The 27,548-nt window shown below is 37.5% G+C and overlaps 1 protein-coding gene across 2 annotated transcripts in view; it reads left to right on the top strand.

The window, feature by feature from the left end:
• KLRG1 (killer cell lectin like receptor G1) overlaps positions 1-25,509 on the top strand; it is a 38,157-nt gene extending 12,648 nt beyond the window's left edge. Inside the window, exons 2-6 of one of the 2 annotated variants that reach the window (XM_058558841.1) lie at positions 6,879-6,929; positions 9,903-10,004; positions 12,617-12,786; positions 23,917-24,017; positions 24,355-25,509. In XM_058558841.1, the coding sequence (XP_058414824.1) occupies positions 12,667-12,786; positions 23,917-24,017; positions 24,355-24,466 (333 nt within the window). In that variant the 5' untranslated portion in view covers positions 6,879-6,929; positions 9,903-10,004; positions 12,617-12,666 and the 3' untranslated portion in view covers positions 24,467-25,509. Of the gene's footprint in view, positions 1-6,737; positions 6,930-9,902; positions 10,005-12,616; positions 12,787-23,916; positions 24,018-24,354 lie in introns of those variants that run through there. The other variant, XM_058558840.1, reaches the window with a different exon arrangement.
• Positions 25,510-27,548: the final 2,039 nt, after the last annotated feature.

Below are 27,548 nucleotides of genomic sequence, written 5' to 3'. Positions count from 1 at the left end.
GTTTGTTTATAATTTGCTTTATATGTTTATTTTGCTTTGTTCTTTCTTTTAAAGAGACTAAGGGGATAAAAGAAAATAAACATAATCTATTTATCTACCATTTCTGTTCTTCTTCAGTCCTGTAGATCTAAGTTTTCATTTTGTGACATTTGTTTTCAGTATGAAGAACTTCTTTTGGCATTTCTTGTAGTGCTAGACTGCTTATGACAAAATTTCTGTTTTCTTTACTATGAAAATGTGTTTTTTTCCTCTTCATTTTTGATGGATGTTTTTCCTGGATATGGAATTCTGGATTGGTAGTATTATTCCCCCCAGCTTTATTGAGATGTAATTGACATATAACATTGTGTAAATTTAAGGTGTATAATGTGACAATTTGATACACATATATATTGTGAAATGATTGCTACAATAAGGTTAGTTACCACATCCATCACCTCACATAGTTACTTTCTTTTGTTTTTTGTAAGAACATTTAAGTTTACTCTCAGCAAATTTTAAGTATGCAATACAGTATTGTTAACTATAGTCACTGTGCTGTACAATAGATCCCCAGAACTTATTCATCTTATAACTGGAAGTTTGTACCTTTTGATCAACATCTCATCATTTCCCCAAACCCCCTGCCCCTGGCAATCACCATTCTACTCTATTTCTATGAGTTCAGATTTTTATAGATTCTACATATAAATGAGATCATACAGTAGTTGTCTTTCTCTGTCTGACTTATTTCACGTAGTATAATGCCCTCGAGATTCATTCACGTTGTCAAAAATGGCAGGATTTCCTTCATTTTTATGGCTGAATAATATTCCATATATATATATATATATATACACAAACACACACTACATTTTCCTTATCCATTCATCCATCGATGGGCACTTAGGTTATTTCCGTATGCTGGATTGTGAATAATGCTGCAATGAACATGGGGGGTGCAAATATTTTTTTGAGATAGCGATTTCATTTCCTGCAGATACTTCCCCAGGAGTGCTATTGCTGGATCATATGGTAGTTCTCTTTTTAATTTTTTGAGGAACCGTCATACTGTTTTCCATAGTGGCTGTACCAACGGTGTTTTTCTTTTACCTTTTTAAAAATGACATTCCATTGTTTTTTCCTTTTTGGTTTCTGATGAGAATTCAGTTATCATTTGTGTCATTGTTACCCTCTGTTAATGTGTTATTTTTCTCTGGCTGCTTGCAATATTTTCTCTTTACCTTTGGTTTTCAGCCGTTTTGTTATAATGTTCTTAGGTGTGATTTCCTTATGTTTATCCTGATTGGGGTTTGTTGAGTTTCTCATATCTGTAAGGTTTACACTAAATTTGGGAAATATTTAACCATTAATTCTTCAAATTCTTTTCCTGCTCCATTATATTTCTCCTGTATTTCTGGGACTTTAATAACACTTATGTTAATACTAATCTAATACTACTTGATATTGTCCGACAGGTCACTGAAGATCTGTTCATTTTTCCTTCTGTTTTTCAAGTTGGATAATGTCTAGCAATCTATTTTCACATGCACTGACATTTTCTTCTGTCCTCTCCGATTTGTTGTTAATCTCATTCGGTTATTTTTTTGTAAATTACGGATATTATTCTTTTCTGTTTTAGAATATTCACTTGGTTCTTTTTTTATACTTTTTATTTCTCTGTTGTGATTATTTTTTAATTCATCATGAGCATATTTTCCTCTATGTCTTTGAGCATATTTATATAGCTGTTAGAGTTTTTGTTTGCTAATTCCAACATTCATGTTATCTTAAGTTTCATTTCTACTTACTGATTTTTCTCTGGTCTATGACCCATATTTTCTTATTTATTTGCATTGTAATAAATTTTTATTGTATGCTGGACATTAAACATGTTACTTTGTAGGTATTCTGCATTATGTTGTCTTTCTTTTTTAAATAAAATAATCCGAATAACTTCGGATTTACAGAAAAGTTTCAAAGATACAGAGCATTCCTAGCACAGAGCATTCCTTTATACCCTCCATCCCATTTCCCCAATGTTAACGTCTTAAATAATCTTGGTACATTTGTCAAAACTAAGAAATAAACACAGTTACATTATTGCTAACTAAAATCCAGGTTTTCTTTGAATTTCACCAGTTTTCCACGAATGTCCTTTTTCAATTCCAGGATCTAATCCAGGATACCACCTTGCATTTAGTTTTTGTATTTGCTTTGTCTTCTCTGGGCTGTGATACTTTCTCAGTATTTTTTTATTTTTCTGACCTTGATATATTTGAAGAGTACTGATCAGATATTTAGTATAATACCTCTCAATTTGAAGTTATCTGATTTTTTTCCATGTATAGCCTGAGGTTATGGTTTTCATGAAATATACCATAGTGGTTAGCTGCCTTTTTCATGCATGATATTTGGGGAACATGATATCAACAAGACATCGCTGGTGGTTCACGTGTTTAACCCTGTTCATAGGGTTAAGTTTGTGTTTTCCAGGTTTCTCCACTGTAAAGTTACTGTTTTCCCTTATCCATACGTTATTCTTTGGAAGTAAGTCATTAAGTCTTGTTAATGTGTGAGGGGAGGAAAATTAAATTGCACATCATGAGGGGGGAGTAGTGCATATCTTATTTGGAATCTCTGTAAGGAAAATTTATAACTTCTTCCCCATTTATTTATTTATTCAATCATTTATTGAAATCAGTATGGATTCAGAGGAGTGACATCACCATGAGGGCAGAGTGGGAGACCCCAGCCTCCATCCCCCCACAAAGAACAATAATTACATAGCTGTCCACAATGAAAATAGCTCTGGGAGATCTCAGGAGTTCACTTAAGAGGCATCAGCAACACAGTAGAGAAAAAAACTTGGGAATAACCACACAAAAAGGGTAGGAACAACAGTTTCATTTTGCCGGCATCATTTCATTTCCCATATATATACAGTCAACTAATTTCTGACAAAGGCGTCAAAAATATACAATGTGGAAAGGATAGTCTCTTAATAAATGATCTTAGGAAAACTGGATATCCACATGTGAAAGAATGAAATTGGACCCTTTTCTTACACCATGCACAAAAACAACCCAAAATGGATTAAAAACTTGAAAGTAAGACCCGAAACTGTACAACTCCCAATAGAAAACATAGGGAAAATCTCCTTGGCATTGGTCTTGGCAATGATTTTTTGGAATGTACATCAAAAGCACAGGCAACAGAAGCAAAAATAAAAAAGTGGGACCATGTCAAATTAGTTTCTGCACAGTGAAGGAAACAATCATTGAAATGAATGGGAATATAAATTGGTCCAGCCACTATGGAAAACAGTATGGAGGCCCCTCAAAAAATTAAAAATAGAGCTACCATATGTTCCCGCAATCCCACTTCTGGGTATATATCCAAAGGAAATAAAATCACTGTTTCAAAGAGATATCTGCACTACCATGTTCATTGCAGCATTATTCACAGTAACCATGATATGGAAACAACCTTAGTGTCTGTTGACAGACGCATGGATAAAGAAAATGTGAGATATATATATATATATATATATATATAATGAAAAATGGAAATCCTGCCATTTGCAATGAGGACATTGTCTAAGTGAAATAAGACAGACACAGAAAGACAAATTTCATGTGATCTCACTATGTGGAATCTAAAAAAAAAAAGGTCAAACTCATAGTAACAGAGAGTAGAAAGGTCATTACCAGAGGCTGGTGGGTGGGGGAAAAGGGGAGATATTGATCAAAGGGTATAAATTTTCAGTTATAAGATGAATAAGTTCTGGAGACCTAATGTGCAGCATGGTGGCTATATTTAATAATAATGTATTACATGCTTGAAATTTGCTAAGAGAGTAGATTTCAAATGTTCTCACCACACACACAAAATACTAAATACTGGAGGTGATGGATATGTTAATTAGTTTCAGTGTAGTAATCATTTCACAATGTCAAATTAAAATCAAACTTCAGGGCCGGCCCCGTGGCTTATCAGTTGGGTGCGCGCGCTCCGCTGCCGGCGGCCCAGGTTCCGATCCCGGGCGCCCACCGACGCACCGCTTCTCCGGCCATGCTGAGGCCACATCCCTCATACAGCAACTAGAAGGATGTGCAGCTATGACATACAACTATCTACTGGGGCTTTGGGGGGAAAAATAAATAAATAAAATAAAAAATTAAAAAAAATAAATAAAATCAAACTTCACATTGTACACCTTAAATATATTTATAAATGTATTTAAAATATATAAATCAAAACTTCACATTGTACACCTTAAATATGTTTAAATAAAAAGAAATCAGTATGGATTCATAGATTTTTTTAAATTCCTGGGTTATAATCCAATACTATTATTTATTTTTTTGCTCTAATTGTTTCATTTATGGCCATTGGGAGCGTTTTCAGGTTGGTTCCTGTGTCCTTCCGACATGCCCTCATCTTTTTTTGGTTTTGTTTCTCAGTACATCCTTATTTTCTAGCACTAAGAGACTAAAAGATGCTCCAGGCTCATCTTGTACTTTTCCTGCCCTGGCCCTAGAATTAGTCATTTCCTCAAGGAGTCTGGGTTCCTATGTTGCCTTCCTTTTTTTTTTTTCTTTTTTAAAACATCTTAACCATTTTTAAGTACAGTTCCTTAGTGTCAAGTATTGTTATGGACTGAATATTTGAATATTTGTGTCCCTTCCTACTCCTAAATTCATATGTTGAAGCCCTAACCTCCAATGTGGCTATATTTCGAGATAGGACCTCTAAGGAAGTAATTAAAGTTAAATGAGGTCATAGCGGTTGGGTCTTGATCTGATAGTATAAGTGTCCTTATAAGAAGAGATACCAGAGAGCTCGCTTGCTCTCTCTCTTCCTGCACACAAGACTGAGGAAAGGCCATGTGAGCCCATAGTGAGAAGGTGGCTACTGTAAGCCAAGGTGGGAGTCCTCACCAGGCACCAACCCTGCAGGCACCTCAGTCTTGGACTTCCAGTGTCCAGAACTATGAGAAAATGGATTTCTGTTGTTTAAGCCACCCAGTCTATGGTATTTTGTTATGGCAGCCTAAGCAGACTAATACAAGTATATTCAAATTTTCATACCACGTATCTTCAGAAGTTTTTCCTCCTGCAAAACTGAAACTCTATAATCATTAAAGAACTCTCCATTTTTCTCTCTTCCTGGCCCCTGGCAACCACTATTCTATCTTCCGTTTCCGTGAATTTGGCTACTTTAGATACCTCATATAAGTGGAATCATAGAGTATTTGTCTTGTTGTGATGGGCTTAATTCATTTAGTGTAATGTCTTCAAGGTTCATCCATGTGGTGGAATGTGACAGGATTTCCTTTCTTTTGAAGGCTGGATAGTATTGCATTGTATGTATAGACCACATTTTGTTTATGTTGTCTTCCTTTCAAGGGCATCAAAATTTGTTCTTATAGGCAGCTAAATTACTGGTGGGTCTGTTTGGTTCTGTCAAGCTTTGCTTTGTTTCTTTGTTCAAGCTGGTCAGCACTGCACCACCCTTGGTGTCAGTCTTCAGCTGTCAGCCCTGCAGGGGGACGTCTCAGCTGAGACTTGCAAAATCATGTCCTCTGTCTGTACAGCCTAACTGTTAACCGAGGACCTACGATGACTTCCCAAGCAGCCTTTTGAACACCTCTCTCTGTGCAGCTCTCTCTTGTCAGTTACCCTGCCCTGCAAATTCCAGGCATGTACGCAGCTCAAAACTTGGATCTCCGCCTCCTCAGCTTAGTGAGACTGCTGCTCTGTTTAGGATTCATTTTCTTGTTTTGTGCCAGAAAGTGGCCCTAGGTAGCATGCCAGGGTGATCGTAGTGCTCTCCTTTGTGTGTTCTGTTCTCTCAAGGATCATGGTGCTGTCTGTTGTTCTGTGCCTAAGCAGTTGCCTCCTATATTTTGTCATGTATAGTTTTTTGGCTGGAGGTCAAGTCCAGTATCCGTCTGTCATGGGTGAAAACAGAACTATATTAGTTTTTATTAATATGCTTTCCCTGTTTTTCTTCTCTTTCCACTCTTCTATCTTGATACATTCTATCTTAGTGAGCCTATCTATTCGCAGAGTTTCAATTTCCTTTCTGTGTTCCTTACTTTAAGGTTTTATTAACCTTTCACCTATTAGAAATAAATTACTAACACTTTAGTATATACTTATTTTATTTGTTCCCCTATATAGTTGTCTTTGCAAATAAGAGAATGAAGAGAGAACATGTAATGGAATTTTTGACACCGTGAAGGGTAAAGATTAGAGCACAATGAGAGGATGTTTGGGGGAACACAGGGGTACAGCATATTCACAAAACACAGATCTGGGCAATAGTCCATTTCTCTCACGATTCCATGCGCATGCAGCCAACAATCCATTTCTCTATCACATATCACTACCCCAAAAGTCCAAGAAACAGTGAAATCAGTCCCATTTGGTATGCATCTATTTTCTCAAAAGGCAACAAAGCAAATATAAAATCTGAGATAAATTCATAGCGAGGAACCACTCTTATTTTTATTCCAGTTTCCATAATTGAAATTGCTGGACTTAAGAGCAACTTTCCTTGCTTGATAGAATTAGGTGCGATGGGGAATCAATTCAATATATATTTAATGATCATCTAGAGAATATGATGAGGCCAAAAAAAATCATAATTTAGAATATTTCTTTCTATAGGCAGTCCCAGAATTTGAATCATTTCCTGAAAAATTACTTCTGTTTTTGTCATGCTGGACCATTTTTTTCAAACAAACCTTCAAGTTTCCTGCCAGCAGTTTAGAGATTGGGGTGTTTCCTGACTGACGCACATCTCCTCACACTTCTATAATTTTACTCTCTCAACTGAATGTGAAAGATTTTAGATGGAGATGACTGATAATTCTATTTATTCCGTATTAGAGTTTTCTACCACACCCCAGGCCCAGAATGACTCCAGACCACAGCAAAAAGGTAAGTTAACCAAGTCAGTATGGAAAATTGTGCATAGTGACCATAGGCTAAGGGATGAATGGGAGGTAAAACAAGTTTGGGGTAGAGGATGTAGAAAAATGGAGGGTAATTTGAGGAAATACTTTTGGTTCAGTTTGAAGTCCAGAGTTGGAATATGAAAATTTGGTATATGGTCGAGGATCCGATCTTAGGTCTCAGGTAAATTCTTTTCTAACCATTTACTTCTATGATCTCATCTATGAAACCCAAGCTAGGGCAATTCTGTTATTCTTTGTTACTCCTGAACTACTGCAAGAGCTTTATTGGGAGAGCTTTATCTCTTTAGTAATGTTTGGAGTAAACTCCCGTAAGTTATGTAAGCTCCATAGCTTTCTCTCTTTTTGCTACATAGCCTTATTATTATAATTTTTAGTCTCATCCTTTGAAAGCATTGCCATAATTTGCTAAATCATTCCAGTATACTTGGATATCTAGATTTATTTCTATTACCATAAATTACACAGCATTGGACATTTTTCTTTTTGAGGAAGATTGGCCCTGAGCTAACATGTGTTGCCAATCCTCCTCCTTTTTTCCTTTTTCCTCCCCAAAGCCCCAGTAGATAGTTGTATGTCATAGTTGCACATCCTTCTAATTGCTCCATGTGCGATGCTGCCTCAGCATGGCTTGATGAGCGGTATGTAGGTCCGGGCCCAGGATCCAAACCCCTGGACTGCTGTAGCGGAGCATGTGAACTTAACCTCTACGCCACTGGGCCGCTCCCTGGACATTTTATTTGTACATATTTTTCCTTCTTTTGGATTATGTCTGTGCTAATTTTTAAGGGATAGAATTATTAAGTCAAAAGGAATGTACAAAGGAAGTGCAAGGTCACACACCCGGTGATAAGTTGGAACTTGAGTATAATTATTTTGATTTCTAGGTAAGTGGGTTTTTACTTATGTACAGTGCACATTGCACATTCTTATTTATTGCCGGTGTGTTCATTCCTACCCTAGCTTTGCAGGGTGCTCTACTTGGGAAAGGGAAAATAGACTGGGAGCTTTAAAATGACGTTAAAAATCTTTTTCAAAAGTATTACATGCTCATTATAGAAATTAGGGAAACTATGAGAGCACATATAAGAAAAAAATCACTAGTGATTTTATAACATGGTGATCATCACTGTTACTATTTTGATATATTTTTGGCTTTCTGTGCTGACTCTGCTGTATGTACTCCACTAAGTGGCTTTTAATGTGTATATTTTTTAAGTAAATTAAAAAATATTTTTTAAATTTCACTTAATTTTTTGAATCCGATTGTGGTTATACAAATACTATTATGTTTTAATACCTTTTTTCCATTTAGCATAACATCTAAAATCAACATTCATTTCATTAAATGTTCTTCTATAGTGCAAATGTATTTTCTTATGTCACTAGAAACCTAGTGTTTTTGAATTTATCAGTCCTAATATTTATCGTTCAGAACTCTCTCATTTTAAAGGTATTTCTCATTATGAACTTCTTTCTTTTGAGAAGTTCAGAATGCTTCATAGCTACATACACATATCCACAGGATGATTTATCTAAAATTTAAATAGGAAAGTGAGGCCCAGAGAGACAGAATTAATTTTCCAATTTCCAAATTAAAGGTTACAACATAAAGTAGTCAAAATTAGAACTTAAATATCTTACTTTATAGATGTTTGCTCTTCACACATAACTTGTATACTATCAGACTATGAGACTGCTTTGATTTTGAAATAAAAGTTTGGGTAAAAAATATTTCAATTTTCCAAACAAAAAAACAAATAGCATTCTTAGGTGTAGGTTTATGCAACAGAGTTAATATGAAGTAGTGTCCATCTGTAAACATGGTATCAACCTAAATTCATTACTCTTCCAATAACGACAGTTTACAAAGCACTTCTGAGATAAAGCTTATTTCATTTTCTTTTAAATTTTATTTATTTAAATTTTGAATAGGTAATACATCACGTGGTTCAAAATTCAAAAGGTACAAAAAAAAATGAGGTAAAAAGTCTCCCTCCTGTCTCTGTCCTCATTGATTTATTTCCCCTCTGCAGAGTCAAACAATGTTGTCAGATTCTTGTGTATAGTATACATTGTTCTGGAGAATATTTCTTTAACTATATGTCTTGAAAGTCATTCCATGTCTGTAAAAAAAAGCATTTTTGTGTTTGTGTGTGTGTGTGTGAGGAAGATTGGCCCTGAGCTAACGTCCGTTGCCAATCTTCCTCTTTCTGCTTGAGGAATATTGTCCCCGAACCAACACCTGTGCCAATCTTCCTATATTTTTTTGTATATAGGACTCTGCCACTGCATGGCCCTATGAGTGGTATGTAGGTCCACGCCGGGGATCCAAACCCATGGACCCCAGGCTGCCAAAGTGGAGCACGTGAACTCAACCACTACACCACAAGGCCACCCCCCACTAAAAAAAGCATTTTTTTTTTTGTTTTTTTCCCCTAATCTTTGTTAGAAGCTGCATATTCACTTTATGTATATATCAGAATGTATTTGACTGGTCTTTTATTGACAGACATTTAAGTTGAATTCAATCTTTTCCTCCTACAAATATTGTTGCCGTGAATTGCCTTATAAATACGACATTTTGCACATGTGAATATCTGTAGAAGATTTTTCAAAGAGAAATTGCTGAGTCAAGGGGCAAATGCCTTTGCAATTTTGGTAGACATCGCCAAATTGTCCTCCAAAGAGGTTGTACCAATTTATATTCTCACCACTAAAGCGTGAGACTGTATAAGCCACATTTCCAAAGGAAAAAGGTATCCTTAACTTGATAAATATAGTATATTCCTTGATGAAGATGTGGGTGGAGTCTTCAGGGCCGCGGTTCAGTTCCCACTAGGCAAAACTGCTTCAAGATCCCAGATATCCTTCCCTGACTTTTCTTCCTTCAGCTTTCAGTCTGATCAGAATTTTGCTTTGAATTCTGTTCTTGCAGCTTCTTCCAGGTCCCCTCTCTCTTGCCATGTGGCAGTAGCTTTGGGGCTTCTGAGTGCCATTCTAGCAAGTTTGCTGCTATCCCAATGGATTCTGTGCCAGGGTAAGTGCTAACTGAAACCAAAATTTGTGTTATAAAAGCAACGTAACATAACAGAAAATTTGAGAAATGGAAAATAATTCCAGCAAAATAAATCACCAGTTATGCACAACAACATTTCCTGGGTATAGTCTCCTAGTCTTTGGGTACATGCATTTGTGTAAGTATTTATTGTTTTAACAGAATTTCAATCAAGTCCTCTAAAATCTCCCTCACCTTTCTTCCTTTTTTTCTTTTTTGCGAGGAAGATCAGTCCTGAGCTAACATCTGCCAATCCTCCCCTTTTTGCTGAGGAAGACTGGCCCTGTACTAATATCCGGCCCATCTTCCTCCACTTTATGTGGGACGCCGCCACAGCATGGCTTGACACGCGGTGTGTCAGGGAGTGCCCGTGATCCAAACCCGGGCTGCCAGCAGCAGAATGCGCACACTTAACCACTACGCCACGGGGCCGGCCCTTACCTTTCTTTTTTTTTTTAAGTAAGTCTGGGTATAGTTCTGGTCATAGTGTGCTCATAATTTTGTATATTACTTTTTAATTTCATGTTGTGTCATAAACATTTTTCTACCCACTACCATATCCATCGTGATAATCAAATTATGATTATAATATTAATTGTGTTTAGCTTTTCACATAATAGATATAGTTGAATTAAACATATTCTGGTTTTTTTTTTTCCCATTTAGAGAATTTCTAGATTTAGTTCTTCTAGGTCCTTAAATATGATGATCCAGAGGGCCCTCAGTGTATTGTTTCACAATCCAGAGTCCTAATTTAGGTTTGTGTTATCTGAGGATGATTGTTAGTGAGACGCTATACAGACTTTATTCATTAGGATTCTAAGGGTTCAGCCCTAGGACCTCTACCTCAGACCCAAGTCCTACTTTTGACAGAAAGAGACTTCTAGGGAAGTTGGTAATTTCTAATACAGGCTGGGTAACATCACAGTTGTGTGGAAAAAGCACAAATCGATCAGGTGCCAACTTTATAACTTGGTCTCCTGAACCCTATATTGGTCGCATGCCAGGCCTTCCCATAGAAAAGTTGTCTAATCTTTACAGTAAAAAGGACTACTTTCCCCATTTTTAACTACCAAATCTAGAATAGATATACAATCTATTCTGCAATTATATATCTACACATGTGCTCACTTGATATAATGGCTCGTACTTTCCTATTGTGGAATTGTGCTTATGGTGAGTTTATACAAAAATGTTTCATGGAAGTAGAAAATCAATAGAAAAACAGAATCTTGGTTGAAATTACCTCGAAAGCGTAAACCATTCCCTTTCATTTTCGCAGAACTATAATCCAACCATTTTAAAGGAATAAGAATGTTCTGTATTTAAAAGAGCTCAGTGAGGAGAATTGTATCACTTTTCACTTTAGCATCTGATACCCTTCTCTGTCAGAAAATCCTTTTTTTTGATATCTAAGTGCATTGTTTCTGCTGAAGTATAAGTCTTTTGACCAATTTCCAATGATGATACACAATCATATTTGTGGTTAAAAAAAAAAAAACCCAAACGACCTTTCATTCTAGTTAAGTTTCTCTTTTTAGCTTCTGTCCTTTTCTTCTGCACTATTATGGGGTGTCAGGGTGAGGTTGGGCATTCTGAAGGATTCTGCCTGATTTAAGCAATGTATATTATGCAGTTACACAATGTATGCACTGAGCCCATATAAAAATTACACTGATGCATATCCTGCACATGCACAGTTATTTTATCTGTTATGTATACCACATGTGCGTAAAAATCCTAGCATAAGCAATATACTCTCTCTGCAGTCCTCAGCAAGATTGTACCCATTTCCTTCCCCGCTCCTTCAGTCATAGTCACATCCTTGCTGAGTGAAATGTATAGTAGTATTGATGGAGTTGGACATTGTGTGGGCATTTAATTTGAAGCCATGCATAAGTAGGGGTTCAGAACGAATTGCCCCAAGATGTGCCACTCTGGCATGCAGATTATTTTGACCTGAAAACAATCAAGACCCAGAAGTCTCAGGAAGAACCTTTGCATTTCCCCCTAACTGCCTAAAAGACTTTAGATAGAGGACCTGTTCCAGGAAGGGAGATATCACCATAGATAACTATAGTTTAACATGAACTAAGTGTGGTAGACGGGGCAACCTAGCAAGGCCTCTTTGCCCAAAGTCCTCTCTGTGTCCCATTGTTTTTGGATGGCCCAGCAAACATTCGTTTACTGAACATTTACTCTTTTCATTCTTCCTGTGAATTGCCTTCCTTCCCTTTGAAATCCCAGACTCTTCCCCTTCTCCTTAGTCTAGAATGATAAATATGCCTCATTTTGCCTGACTGTTTTTGGAATCTCTCATGTTAATGTGGATTTCCTGTACATATGTAATTAAATTTGATTTTCTCCTGTTAATCTGCCTTATGTCATTTAGATTTAATCAGCCAAAAGAACGAAGAAGAGAAGGGGTAAAATTTCCCCTTCCTGACACATTGTTGTGAATTTCTCTAAACCTTGATCCGAGAGGTGGTGGGGCAGGGAAGACGTTGGGACGGCCGTATTCCATTTTAGCTCCCATTTCAGCCCCAAGACTGAGAAGTCCATAAAGATGTGAATCAGGTACTTTTCCTTTCTAGGTTCCAAGCCCTCCACTTGTGCCAGCTGTCCTAGCTGCCCAGACCTCTGGATGAAGTATGGTGACCATTGTTACTACTTCTCAGTGGAGAAAAAGGACTGGAATTCCAGTCTGGAGCTCTGCTTATCCAGAGACTCACATCTCCTTACGTTTACAGACAACCAGGAAATGGTAAATGCAAACGTTTAGAAAATGTAAACCTAGATGTTTGCATAGGCATGTATGTGTGTATGTGTGTGTGTTGGAGGTAGAAGGAGGTGAGCATTACAGAGAGGAATTAGACCAGAAATATGGGTCTAATTAAAAGATGCAGTAGATCCAGAAACATACGTGTCCAACAACAAGGAGGTAGCAGACTCTTACACAAGAGCTGGTGGAAGGGGAGGGAGGGGAAGAGAGATAGCCTGGTGACAAAGAGACCACGCAAGGGATTAAATGCCTTCTTTTAATCTTTTTCCTTTTTCCTTCATTCATTGGAATCCAGTTAAGTTCCAGGCTAGGAAACAATTGGGGTGGAGGAGGGGGCATGAAGACAAAACAGTTCCAGAAAGTTGGGAAAGAAGGAGGAAACTCTGTATGTGTGTGTGTGTGTGTGTGTGTGTGTGTGTGTGTGTGTGAGAGAGAGAGAGAGAGAGAGAGATCCTAAACTCTTTGCTGGTGAGCTCCCTTTGCACAGGGCTCTCAGATCCTTCCTGTCCACCCAGCAGTCTCCTGGAGGAGAGCTCTTTGTTAATCCTGCAGCATCTCAAGTTAATACAAGGAATTGACAACCTGAGGTAACCTGGTACAAAAATCAGTCAAATTCTAACTTGTCAATGTAAACAACGTATACAAAGAAAATAAGAAATCCTAGTTAGGTTTTTAGTGCCAATTTCATGCTGATTTTCGTGTTTTGATATTGCTTTATGTATTCTTTTTTGATTAGAATCAAGTCACAGAAAAGAGTTTATTAAGAATTCAACTTAACATCAACATCTAACAGCAACTAACAAATTAACATCCCTTGGGGAAATTTAGAGATGTAACTACTCTAAAGCAGTTGGGGAGAACATATAGAACCTTAATTTTATAACTCCCTATTTTAAGAAAAGATTAAAGCATCTAGATTCTTGTTTTCTGAAAAAGCAATACTCATTCCTTTGAAATTCTGCATAGACTCTAACTCTAGATCAGTCCACCTCTGTGACTTACTTTTCCTTTAGACCGTCCCTAAAGTAGGTGCAGAATGTGTTGGGGTTTATTCATTAGACATATGAAATCTTGGTTTTATGTCATCTGCTGATAATAACCTTGCTTTCTGGACGGTTTTGCAGCAACTCTCATTCACATTCTGATATAGCTGTGTCTGAGGACTTGAGCTGACTGAAGTCAATAGCAGAAGTGAGTGAAGAGCTTGAAACATTGCTGAGCAAATACTGATCAACAGAGTAGTGAGTCATAATGCAAGACAGCACTGCAGAGGACTGTGGTGTAGCAGCTACTATAAATTGCATGGTGTGATCCAGAGATGAGGAGGAAAAGGGCTAAGACACAGAATATCCGGGAATTGGGGACATTTGTGTTTCTCTGAGGTGTCCCAGAGGAATGGAGTAGTATTAGAGAGAATTTTCCTTTCCTTTCTTTCTTTACTTTCCCTGAGTCCTGTCGCTACTATTGAGTAAGCAGAACAGTTAGATTGGCTACATTTCCAAAACTTGTTTATTTCCTCTTAAGGTCCCTTAGTTCAAGTCAGGACTGGAAAGGATAGAATATTGCTGATAGATTTAATGGTTACCACAGGTAAGTTTTGCTTCTGACATTCCTGGGGAATCTTGCTTGGTTCTCTGGCCTAATTCTTTTTCTTGCTCTCAGCCGTTGTCAGATTCTGTAGAACCAACTTGACTTATATCTGATCTGCTGAGCCTCTTGTACTGGTGGTGTTCTTCTTTGATTCTCAAGGCAAGATTTGTATACTATTTTAAGATATGCTTGATATTCCTAGTATGATCTTTAGGTCTGAACAGCTACCAAAAGAGCCTATGGATCTATTCAAACTGAAGTTTTTCAAACTGGCATGCCACTGGTGGAGAATACTGCTAGGGAATTAGGTTGGTGTATGCTGGAGGCTGCAAGGCTATAGGAAGTATCCCTCTCATGTAGTTAAATAGTCTTTCAGTAAGATACATGTCTAGTCCACCTCTATCTTAGATCAGTTATACCAAAGTATATAATAATAATCATAGAAACTACCATGTATTGAGTACCTGCTGTGTGTCAGGTATTTTATGTATATTAATCTTGACAGCATAGCCTACAAAATAGAACTCAACATCTCCATTTCACTGAGGAGTGAATAAAATTCAGAAGAGTTAATGAATGAATTCAAGGCTATAGATCTGTCAGAGCCAGTCTTTCTTTTTCATAGCCAGATTTTAAGCTCCACTTCAGCCCACTTTTAAAGTCATTTACAGAAATATTGTATTTGACAGCTTCCAGAATCCATCTTGTGCACGTTGAAAAGTGAGATAACTTTTCCTGTTAATTGTCTTCTAGTGCCTTTACTTTTCCATATGTATGAATTGAAATTGAATTTGAAAATCTGGAATGTACACTTTATGGCCTTTGGGATTTAATATATTTAAATATGTTTAAAATAGTGAGATGCTCACTTGTCTCTGTTTTCTATCTTGGACTCCAAGATTTATTTTATTTTTAAGAAAATAAAAACAAAATAGAAATTGAATTGCTCTGTTATTTCCTGTTTTCTGTTTACATTATAGCATCTGCCCTTTGTTGTTCTTTAGATCTTTAGATATATTCAAATTCTTGATTTTTGTTGTTATTTTTGTTCACAAAGCTCAATTTTAGATGTTAGCATTTGTTTTTTTTTGTTTTTGGTGAGGAAGAGTGGCCCCTGAGCTAACATCCATTGCCAATATTCCTCTTTTTGCTGAGGAAGATTAGCCCTGAGCTAACATCTGTGCCCATCTTCCTCTATTTTGTATGTGAGATGTTGCCACAGCATGGCTTGATGAGTGGTATCTAGGTCCAGGCCTGGGATCCGAAACTGCGAACCCCGGGCTGCCAAAGTGGAGTGCACAAAATTGACCACTATGCCACCGGGACGGCCCCAGCCTTTGTTTCTTATAGTTGTTAGTGTGTTATTCTAAAATCTATCTTAACTAGAGAATTCCCTGTGGAAATACCTTGGTTTCCTTAAATCTATCCTGATGCTCCTCAACCATAACATCTTTCTTCCTCATTATCATAATTTGAGGATATATCCTCATACTTTGTTGTTTTAACAACCTCTCTTTCAACTTCAGCCATCTTCCCTATTAGAGTTTATGACTTTGGGGTTGTCCTTGTCTTCTCCTTGAACTTTTGATATTGATTTTTCTTGTATTTCGGGTTTACATCTAATTATACCCCAGATTTCCCTCTTTGGATTCCGCAGTGCAAACACCATGGTAACATGGTCACTTTTCCCCATATTTTAAAGTAGAATCAGGTAATGAAAAGGGCTTAGTTTCAGACACTCCTGAGTTTGGTTTTACTACATTGCTTACCAGCTGTGTGAACTTCAGCAATTTTCTTAACCTCTTTGACTCTCATTTTCCTCATGTACAAAGTGGTGAAAAAACTTTCCACAATTATTATGAATATTAAATAAGAAAATCTATGTGTAAGTTCCTTTAACATAGTAGGAATCGCTTAATTTTAGTTTTTCTTCTTTCCACTTTAACTAATCTCCTTGTCACTCAGAATAAAGCTAAAAGTCAAAATAACTTTTGTTTTTCTCTTCTGTCTCCTAAGACATGAAATTTCAGTAAAATATATATCACAGAGTAAATTTCACTTGTTGAATTGAGTATTTCTCTTATGAGGAAATCTGAAGTGATTTGTCAGAAGATTGAAAGAAATGTCTGGAAACACAGGGTAGATGGTAGGAGAATTATTTTACTCTGGAGGTCTTTGTAGTCTGGTAGAGTGTCTTTTGTCACCCTTCCTTCATAAGCAGGTCAAACAGCCAGTATAACCTTCACATCAAAAGAGGTGTGGGAGATAGGTTAGGATATCTTTCACTATCTTTTTCTTTCTTTAACTTTTTAAAAAATTGTGGTAAAATATTCATAACATAAAATTTACCATTTTAGCCATTTTCAAGTGTACAATTAAGTGGCATTAAGTACATTCACGTTGTTTTGAGATCATCACCACTATTCATCTCTAGAATATTTTCATCATCCCAAACTGAAACTCTGTATCCACTAAACAATAACCCACCTCCACTCCTTTCCCTAGCCCCGGTGACTACTGTTCTACCTTTTGTCTCTCTCTGAATTTGACTATTACATCCTTTTGTATCTGGCTTATTTCACTTAGCACATTTTCAAGCTTTATCCGTGCTGTAGCATGTATCAGAATTTCATTCCTTTTTATGGCTGAATAATATTCCATTGTATGGATATACCACATTTTGTTTATCCATTCATCTGTTGATGGGCAACTTTTCACTATCTTTTTTTTTTTTTTTAAAGATTTTATTTATTTATTTTTTCCCCCCAAAGCCCCAGTAGATAGTTGTGTGTCATAGCTGCACATCCTTCTAGTTGCTGTATGTGGGATGTGGCCTCAGCATGGCCAGAGAAGCAGCGCGTCGGTGCGAGCCCGGGATCCGAACCCGGGTCGCCAGCAGTGGAGCGCACTCACTTAACCACTAAGCCACGGGGCCGGCCCTCACTATCTTTTAAAGACAGTGCTGTCATTTACAGAGCAAGTCTTATTTGCTTTTAGTATTGTACACATACACAAAATTACCAGGAAAATTTGTATCAATATTAAACTGTAGTAATTTGTAGCCTATCAAATTTCTCTTTGAAATCTCTTAATGTATCTACATATCTATATATGATATTAATCAATGTTTACATACTACAGGGTATCTGAAAAGTTTGGAAACATAAGATAAACTTATTTTTAAACAGTACCTTAGATACATTTTCAAGTAATATGCTCAATGTGTTTTTATTCAACCTCCAGAAATGTTTTCAGGTGAAATACCTTTAAATTTAAAGCAATGGATTCTAATTGATTTTAGACTTTGGGTGCTTTGTAGTGTGTACTTTATTCAAATTAATAACTACATCCATTGTTTTAACTACTTCACCTGAAAAGGTGTCTGGAGCTTGAAGAAAAATATATTAATGATATTATTTGAAAATATAACAGACATAGTATTTAAAGATACATTTATCCTATGTTTTTAGGCTTTTAGGACAGCCTGTGTTTGTGTGCTGCTTTTATCACATAGCATTATTTCATTCCTATTTTTCCCAAACATTAAATTATTCTAGGGCCGGCCTCGTGGCTTAGCGGTTAAGTGTGCGCGCTCCGCTGCTGGCGGCCCGGGTTCGGATCCCGGGTGCGCACCGACGCGCCACTTCTCCGGCCATGGTGAGGCCATGTCCCACATACAGCAACTAGAAGGATGTGCAACTATGATATACAACTATCTACTGGAGCTTTGGGGGAAAAATAAATAAATAAATAAAATTATAAAAAAAAATTATTCTAGATAATTTTTTAAAAATTCTCTATTTCCTATTATTGCTTAACTACTTTCATATTCTTAGACAAAATTTTACTTATTTCCAATTTATATGCAGCTATAAGCATATTTATATGAAAATCAAAAGATATAACCAAATCAAAATCAAAAGATATAAACCAATTTCATAGCTTTGACATATTACAGGTTTTCCTCCATGAACTACCTTGGATGTATCACATAAACCAAGTTGATTTTGAAAGTTGAAGGAGTATTTTCTATGCCTTAATAATATTTTAATTACAATTTAAAAATATTACCTGCAAAAGCGTGTGTGTGTGTGTGTGTGTGTGTGTGTGTGTGTGTGTAAGGTATACATATTGACCTTAAAAAAAGGAAAAGGAAAGAAAAAATGTACCTGATTTCATTTGTTTGTTTTCTATATTCATCTTGCTTTTAGATTTTGCATTTTTTCTCTCTAAAATACAACCAAATGTTACAAACTCTAAGGTGACATAACACCTAAGTGCTCTAGTTCACACCCTCTCTGGAGGAGAAGAGTTCTGAGTTAACACCCTTCCTTATACATTTATGCTGCTTTACACTCACACACACACACAGACACACAGACACACATACTATCTGTAAGTACATAGAACATAGGTAATTGCATCTGATTTTAAAGGCTTCTTCCAAGTGGGAAGATTTTCAAGTGAAAGTGACACGGAAGATTTTCACTATCCAGCCTCCCCAGTGAGTAGTAAACTGGCCTGATCATGTAACTTAGAATTGTGTGGGTCTTGACTGTAGTCAGTAAGTGCAGCATTGGAGTTTGCATGTGGGCATTCTCCAATCCCAGCTCTTCAGCCTCTCACTGAGGTTTCTGAGAAAGTCTTTATCCATTTCTGTGCTTTATTAGCTGCCATTCATACCCTTGAAATGACAGGAAGAAAGAAATGGACTATTTTTCTTATAATTTCACTGGAGAAATGAGGAAAAACTCATTTCTTCCTCATTTAAATAATCCTTTTAAGTAAGTTGGTTAAGAAATGTGTGAAAGGTTTCAAGCTCTCTTGAATTAGGGCGTCATTCATCTATCTTACCCTACCTCTTCTCTTCAGTCTACCTCCCTACCCACAACCTGCACAGTGAAGAACTTGATGTGGGTAAAGTAAAAAATGCAGAGTTTGTGTTCAAAAGGATTTAGCCTCTTGCAGCGTAAGACTTGACTCTATGTTCTTTAATTCTAAAAATATTATTGAACATAATTTCATATATTTTTCTAGGTGCTGGGGATACAGTAGTAAGCAAGAGTTATTGCTATTATAGCACTTGTATTTTATTTATTTATTTATTTATTTATTTATTTATTTATTTATTTATTTTTTGTGAGGAAGATCAGCCCTGAGCTAACATCCATGCTAATCCTCCTCTTTTTGCTGAGGAAGACCGGCTCTGAGCTAACATCTATGGCCAATCCTCCTCCTTTTTTTTTCCCCCCCAAGGCTCCAGTAGATAGTTGTATGTCATAATTGCACATCCTTCTAGTTGCTGTATGTGGGACGCGGCCTGAGCATGGCTGGAGAAGCGGTGCGTCGGTGTGCGCCTGGGATCCGAACCCGGGCCGCCAGCAGCGGAGTGCGCGAACTTAACCACTAAGCCACGGGACCAGGCCCAGTACTTGTATTTTAGTAAGAGGAGAGAAAGACAACAAACAAGTAAACAAATAAATATGACAATATGTGCTTTGAACAAAATGAAACAGTATGCTCTAATAGTGAATGTAGGTATTATTTTAGATTGGCCAATTAAGGAAGGCCTCTCTGAGCAGGTAACATTTGAGTCGAGGCCTAGGCCTGAATGACAGTCATGTGAAAATCTAGGGGAAGACTGGAACCTAGTGAGTGAATAAATGGTTGGCACGGGGTAGATCATGTAAGACCCTGTAATACATAGTGAGGATTTCAGATTTTATTCTATGTGAAAGGGGAAACCATTGGAAAGCATTAATCAGGGGCACAATATGATCTTATTTACACTAGAAGAGAAAAGCTGGATGTAATGCAAAAGTTTGGCACTGGGAGAGAAAACTTAGGTGCTTATTCAATAAGGAGCCTTGGGTAAGCCCTTTCACCCACGTGAGCATGTTTTCTTATCTATAAAATGAGGATGATGTTTGTCTACCTTCCAGGGTTGTCGGGCATTTTATAACTGGAAAAAATCTTAGAGAATATCTGAGCTAAATCCTCATAAGGCAACTGAGGGTCAGCCAGATGAAGCCATTTGTTCATCTTCAGATAGCAGGGACAGAGATGGTGGTAGATTCCAGTACATTGGTTTTGTTTTGTTTTCCTAAATGCCATACTGCACATCCAGCATTTCAAATCAAATTAGGAATGAATACAAAAGGATTTTGTAAGCCTTGAAGTACCGTACAAATGTAAGACATGATTGTTTTCTGGAAACTCTACCCTGAGAGAACAAAACTATCACAGGAGATAGAATATTTGGGAAGGATGTGTTGATAAACAAGTTGTACTGATTTTTCAAATGCTTCATCTAGAAGCTACTACAACCATGTGTCCTTAATGGAAACTAGGATTAAAATCCAATCCCAGGATTGGAATCCAATTCCAAACGAAATCCAAGAGAAAATATAGGTTATTCTGATCATGAGAAATAGCACAAAAGACTTGTTCTGTATCTCTTATGGACTGTATGTTTGTGTCTTTCCAAAATTCATATGTTGAAACCCTAATCTTCAATGTGATGGTATTTGGGGATGGGGCCTTTGGGAGATAATTAGATCATGAGGGTGGGGCCCTTATAAGAAGCGACATGAGAGAGCTTGCCTCTCTCTGCTCTCTGCCATGTGAGGATACAACGAGAAGACACCCATCTGCAAACCAGGAAGCAGGCTCTCACCAGACACCAGATCTGCCAGCACCTTGATCTTGGACTTCCCAGCCTCCAGAGCTATGAGAGATAAATGTCCATTCTTAAGTCACCCGGTCTATGGTAACATGTTATGGCAGCCCAAACTGACCAAGACAGCTCCTTTAGTGTCTTTACTGGGAGTGCAAAGAGGCTTTATGCTTGTCTTGACTTTGGAAGAGACACTCTTTATCCATGCCCGTGAAAGTCTCCAGGTAGATAAAGGGAGCTAGTCCAGAGACATAGTTAAGAGCAGAGTCCCTGAATTCCTACTCTTTAGCAACCATCTTCCTGGAGTGGAATAAAAACAATGACATCAAATGGGACATCTGATGGTGTAATAATAATTACAGAGAGTTGGAATTTCACTACTTTCTTAGTAGTTCCTGGATAAAAAAGAGTATTTTCTTCCACAGGTATTCAATGATTTAAGCTGTTGTTAGAAAATATTGATATGTTTAAATGAACAAAAATGTGTTACCTTAGAACAAAGTTAGGAGGCTTAAAAATATTTTTTCCTGAAACTTGAAGAAGAAAATAGTTTTCTTTGATTTTCAAAAACTTCTAGAGGAGGTCTTTCAGATTGAGTGAGGGAAATCCAGGAGTACTCTGCCGTCTTGGCTCTCTCTTTTCTAGCAAAATGCCCAGGTTCTAGGATATATGACCTTAGGTATAACGAGAAACAAGATGTACTAGCTTCAATAGACATTCTTATCCATTCATGAGCCTGTGCTGGGGCAATACCAGGACTCTCCCTGATACAACTTTGTAACTAATGCTGGAATCCAGCGTTATAATATTTGTCTAAGATGTCATCTTAGCCTGGTTTATCAAAGGGAATGTACAGTCTCTTAGCTTGCTGAATGTGCATGTCTCTTGGCACGTCCTAGAAGTCTGACGATTTCTTCAGGGCTCGAGTAAGTGCAGTTTAAAGAGAGACATGAGTTACAGAGGGATGGACTGTCACAGTGGGGGACATGCTGAGGCCTTGGGTTCTAGTCCAAGTCCTACCACTAAATTACTGTGAAGTAACATATCACTGCCCTTTTTTGAGCTTCTGTTCCTCCAAAGGAGGGAAGTTTAGAGAGAGAAGAGAGAGATCAAAGCAAGTTCATTGAACTTGAGAATACCATGCTCTGTGTGATGACCACTGCCAGATGAAATGGCGGATTATCTCAAAGCATTAGCACAGGAAGAAGCCTTGAGACAAATGATCAGTCAGGAAATATGTGCTCATGGGAACAGTTATGGTCTTTTTCTTTAACATTTATCAGATCAAGCTCTAACTCAGAGAAAACCAAACCAACCAAGCAACCACACAAAGACACTAAGAAACAAGATTCCTGAGAACAAAAGAGAAGGAACAGAGAAACAATTTGAATGCTTTCTTATTAGTTTTCCATTTTCTTTCACAAGGTATTTGTAGTGACTTCAGAGAATTGGATAAGAAGAAATAGAGTAAAGAGACAATGCCAGGCAATTATCTCATTAATTATACATGCAGTATTTGCTGGACACACAGAGACGTCAGTTATCAATGTCCAGCAATGCTACTGTGCACATTTATACTTGCCCAACCCATGTAAACTGGAGGCTTTGGTATCTGAGACACATATGTATATGTGAATACCTTTAAATATTCATTCATACTCTAAAACAGATACAAACATTGAGCTTTTTATTTTATATATAACTGTTTTCCATTGATTTTTTGGTCTTCAGACTTATAATTTTGTCTTTCTTGTTCATGAACAAACACAATACTTGTCACCATTAACATCACATCGAAACTTCAACAACACAATGAAACTCTCTGTAACAAAAGCAATTTTCGAATCTGAGGTGGTATTTCATTTATTGAAAAATATAACAAAAAATTCGTTGCACTAATACCAAATTCTACAACAAAATTTATCTTCTGGGATTTATCCTTTATAGTGGGTAGCACGGGTATAGCCAACTTAACTTTACCTTAAGCTCGTTTCTTTAAGAACTGATTTTTTATTCTTGTCATACGCAAGATTGACGAGGACTTGGAAAATGAGAATTTAGTGGGAAAAAGCCAAGTGTATTGCTACAGGCTTAATAACAATTTATATATTTAATGATAGTGAGAAACCTGACTGCTTCCACAGCGGTATTTAGCTTTTTTTCTTTCAAAGTTATTGCTCCATCCAGTGAAGGAGGAAGTTGCCATGAAAGGTAGAGATGTAATATTTATCTTATCTGTCATGTTCTAAGAATGCAGCTATAGACATGAAGCTCCATTCTAGGAAGCGTTCCACTTTGCAGTCAACAAATCTCTAGAATTGGAATTTAAAAGAGAGATTCGTTAATTGGAGTAGGTGGTTGTTTAGTTGGCTCGGACTGCTATAACAAGTACCATAGGCTGGGTGGCTTAAACCACAGACATTTATGTCTCACAGTTCTGGAGGCTGGGAAGTCCAAGATCAAGGTGCCAGCAGATTCCGTTCCTGGTGAAAACTTTCTTCCTGGCTTGCAGACAGCCCCCTTCTTACTGTGTCCTCACACCATGGAGAGAGATTGAGCTATGTTCTCTTCTTCTGATGGGGACACTGATCCCATTATTAGTGAGGGCTCCACCCTCATGACCTCATCTACACTGAACTACCTCCCAAAGGCCCCACCTCTAAATACCATCACATTGGAGGTTAGAGCTTCAACATGCAGGTTTTGGGGGGACACAAACATGCAGTCCATACTAATGGTGATGAGAGAGGGTGTAAGGAAGAATTGTTTGACTGTGACACTGAGTCTCTTCTTTGATTTTCTGTATCTTTCTTACCTTTTTTCATCATCTTCAATCTCTCCCTTAGAGCCTGTTCAAAAGTTTCCTCGATGAGGATTTTTACTGGATTGGTTTGAGGAACAGTTCTGGCTGGAGGTGGGAAGATGGATCAGCTCTAAACTTCTCAAAGTAAGGGACTTCAAAAAAGAGAAAAAGAGAGAGAGAAGAAAAGGGACAGAAAAATTACGTCGCTGGGGAAGTAGATGAAAGATAGCAGATGGAGAGGGGAGGAAAGGAAATTGGGAAAAAGGAAGTAAATGAACAGTGGATAAGGGCAAAAAAAAAAATAGAATGGCATTTTAATGAGAGGGAAATTAGCAATTGTTATTGTTCTGCTGTTTTGGGAGCTGAGAGAAGTGGGGCCTGAAAAAGGAGAAAGAATTTGCTCCGTTTTTATTCCTTCATGCTTACAACTCCTTTACTCTGCATGTTACCTTAAGTGATTGACTTTTTCTGATTCTTACAGGATTCTTTCAAACAGCCCGGTACAGAATTGTGGTACCATCGGCAAAAATGGTCTCCAAGCCTCTAGCTGTGAAGTTCTTTTACAATGCATCTGTAAGAAGATCAGACTTTGACGGATGGTCAGATCTGTCATATGGCTCCCTATAAAGGGGCAGCTGGCCTCTGGGTGTTGGAATAGCCATGAGCATATGTATAGTGAATGCTGAACCTTCTAGGATATGGCATTGGATGTAAGATTAACACAGCTTCCCCAGGGTTGATGGTTTATTGCTGGACTCTCTTGGGAGTGTTTAGATATTATCTTAACGGTTTAAAGACCAGATCTAGGCAAATTTGTAACGTAGATAAAGCTTGTTTTTGGAATTTCTCCCTCTAGTGACTAATGCTACTTCCTTCATCCCCGCCCCCACCATCTCCGTCAAAAATGTACCTTTTCGATGTAATATTCTCAGCTGATCTAATGAAATCTGTGCAAATATATACTATTGCTAATGTACTAGAGGGTTTTTATGTGCATTAATGGTTTGACATGTTATTTTCTCTGATAATATATTTTTATCCTCACAGTTGCCCTTTGCAGATAAAACCTTATTCTAAAGAATAATGTGAATGGTGAGAAAATAGCTGCAGAAAGTGGATGAGAGCAGGGTGGTGCTTTCTGCTTCTCAGCTCTTCACACTTACTAGAGACCTAGCCTAGACTGAATTTAGTTTTTCTGAATATGCATAGATGTGGTGGAATAAAACAATGTGTGACTATATTTTTTCCATGTTGTGAATGTGTGATTTGCATGTTGGTTTTACAACAGTGGTCTATTTGATAAGGCGTTTTTATAGAGGAAAATTTACAGAAGCAGTTTATGTGGTTGATCCTCAAATTATTTTAGGCACGAATGCCTCAAAAATGAGAAAAACGTTATTATTTCTCTTTAGTAGGGTTTGGACATAGATAAAGAGGGAAGATGCTGTTTAAACATGTAGGAGGGAGTAATGAAGGGGACCATAATTCTGTACAGTTGATGACACTGAATTGTAATCTGTTTACTTGTCTTTCTCTTTTGTAGTTTTTTAGGACATGGACTGTCCTATCCACCATTGTATCTCAGACACCTAAAATAGTGCTTGTATCAGTGAATATTAAATAAATAAATGGATTAGTAAAATATAAGAATTTATAAGTTCTTATTCTAGTTGTTTTGGTTACCCCACGAGTTAATTAGAGGAATTAACGGCAAGAAACAGTATATCCTCCTCCTCCCTAACCCCATCCTTCTGAGCATTCAATAGCTGACTCTCAAAAGGCAAAGGGCCAGCTTAATCTAGATAGAATGTTAGTAGAAGAAGTAGTGGAAACAAACTCCCATCCCCTTAGGATCTCCTACCTTTGGTTCTGGGGCCGAGGGGTGTCTCTTGGCTATGGATGTGATGGCAGTGACTCCCACTTGGTCAAGGATGTCATGATAGTGATTCCCCTTGGGCCATGGCTTGGCTGCTCTGGAGCGTATGATCTCATTTACTTATTCAGAAAGAAACAAAGCAGTACAGTAGTCTCCTCAATTCTCCCCTAACAGTCAGGATGTGTACAGCTCTCCTCTGTGACTAGGGTTCAGTCCTCTGGTAAGGATTTTCACCACGTGTCATCAGAATTGGGTCTAGTTCTTCACTGCTTTGTCTCCCTTAAACAAATTTCGTTAGAAATAGCTTATTTCCTCGTCATTTATTTATTCCTTAAACGTATTTATTGGGAGCTAGGGTCAGTTATTGACTCAATTCATTTACCTTGCCTAGTGAAATGAAGTTTGGTAAAACTAGAAACCAAAAGTTTTCTCTCAGCACTTGCACTCCCTTTCTGATCCCTTTGGTGAACACTGTAGACTAAACTTACCTAAGACGAAGTGTTTGGAATAGACATTTATTAAAGATAACAAAAGAGCAGTAACAAAATGAGAATGAAGAAAATCCAGAGAGGGAAAAACCTCCATAGAGGTCATAGCTACATAATATCTGAGGGCTTAGTAGGAAAAGTAAAAATAGCAATATTGTAGAATCCTTTTAATGTAACAAAAACGTGGACTTTGGTCCATTTTGTTTTTTGTTATTTTATTATACTTAAATAATTTTTTGGACCTCGGGTACAGTGATTAGAGTTCAGCAAACTCTTCAGTTCATGGGGTCACATCTTCATCAGTCCTTATATGCCTCTCATGTTCTATTTACCTTCGTCTTCTTCTTGTATCCTCACTACCACTCATCTTTCCTCCACAGGAATATGCTTTGATGTTTGACATATTCCATGAGCTTGTTTGTATCCTTATAAAATATGTAGTTTTCTTCTTCATTTGTTTCGTATTTAATTGATTTTTGTCTATGTATCTCACCATTTTACTTTTTCCACTTGCATTGTTTTTTTTATTTTTTTGTGAGGAAGATCAGCCCTGCGCTAACATCCGTGCCAATCCTCCTCTGTTTGCTGAGGAAGACTGGCCCTGAGCTAACATCCATGCCCATCTTCCTCCACTGTATATGGGACGCCACCACAGTATGGCCTGACAAGCGGTGCACTGGTCCACGCCGGGATCCAACCCAGGCCGCCAGCAGTGGAGCGTGCGCACTTAACCACTATGCCATGGAGCCGGCCCCTAGCATTATGTTTTTGAGACCTATTCGTGTTGCAGTATGTATGTGTAGTTCATCCTTTTAGCTGCTACATAGTCTCCATTTTATGTATCCATTCTCTTAATGAGGGACACATGATTTGCCTTTGTTTCCCCACTATCACAAAGAATTATGGGATGAATATTCTCTTATACATCCCTACTCCCTGGTCTTCCCCATCTCAGGAAATGGCCCTACCATCCACACAGTTGTTCAGATTCCAGATGAAGAGGTTTCTGATTTCTTTTTTTTTTCCATTCAATACATCAACAAGTTTTCTCATCACTACATATACATATACTTACCATATGATCCAGTCATTCTACATCCTTAGTATTTACTCAAGAGAAAAGAAATACATATATTCTTTTTTTTTTTTAAGATTTTATTTATTTATTTATTTTCCCCCCAAAGCCCCAGTAGATAGTTGTATGTCATAGCTGCACATCCTTCTAGTTGCTGTATGTGGGATGCGGCCTCAGCATGGCCAGAGAAGCGGTGCGTCGGTGCGCACCCAGGATCCGAGCCCGGGCCACCAGCA

This window comes from Diceros bicornis, chromosome 17 (assembly GCF_020826845.1).
Source record: "Diceros bicornis minor isolate mBicDic1 chromosome 17, mDicBic1.mat.cur, whole genome shotgun sequence".
NCBI classification, from domain to species: domain Eukaryota; kingdom Metazoa; phylum Chordata; class Mammalia; order Perissodactyla; family Rhinocerotidae; genus Diceros; species Diceros bicornis.
Note: the sequence above shows the minus strand (reverse complement) of the source record. Positions and strands in the feature narration are given on the sequence as shown.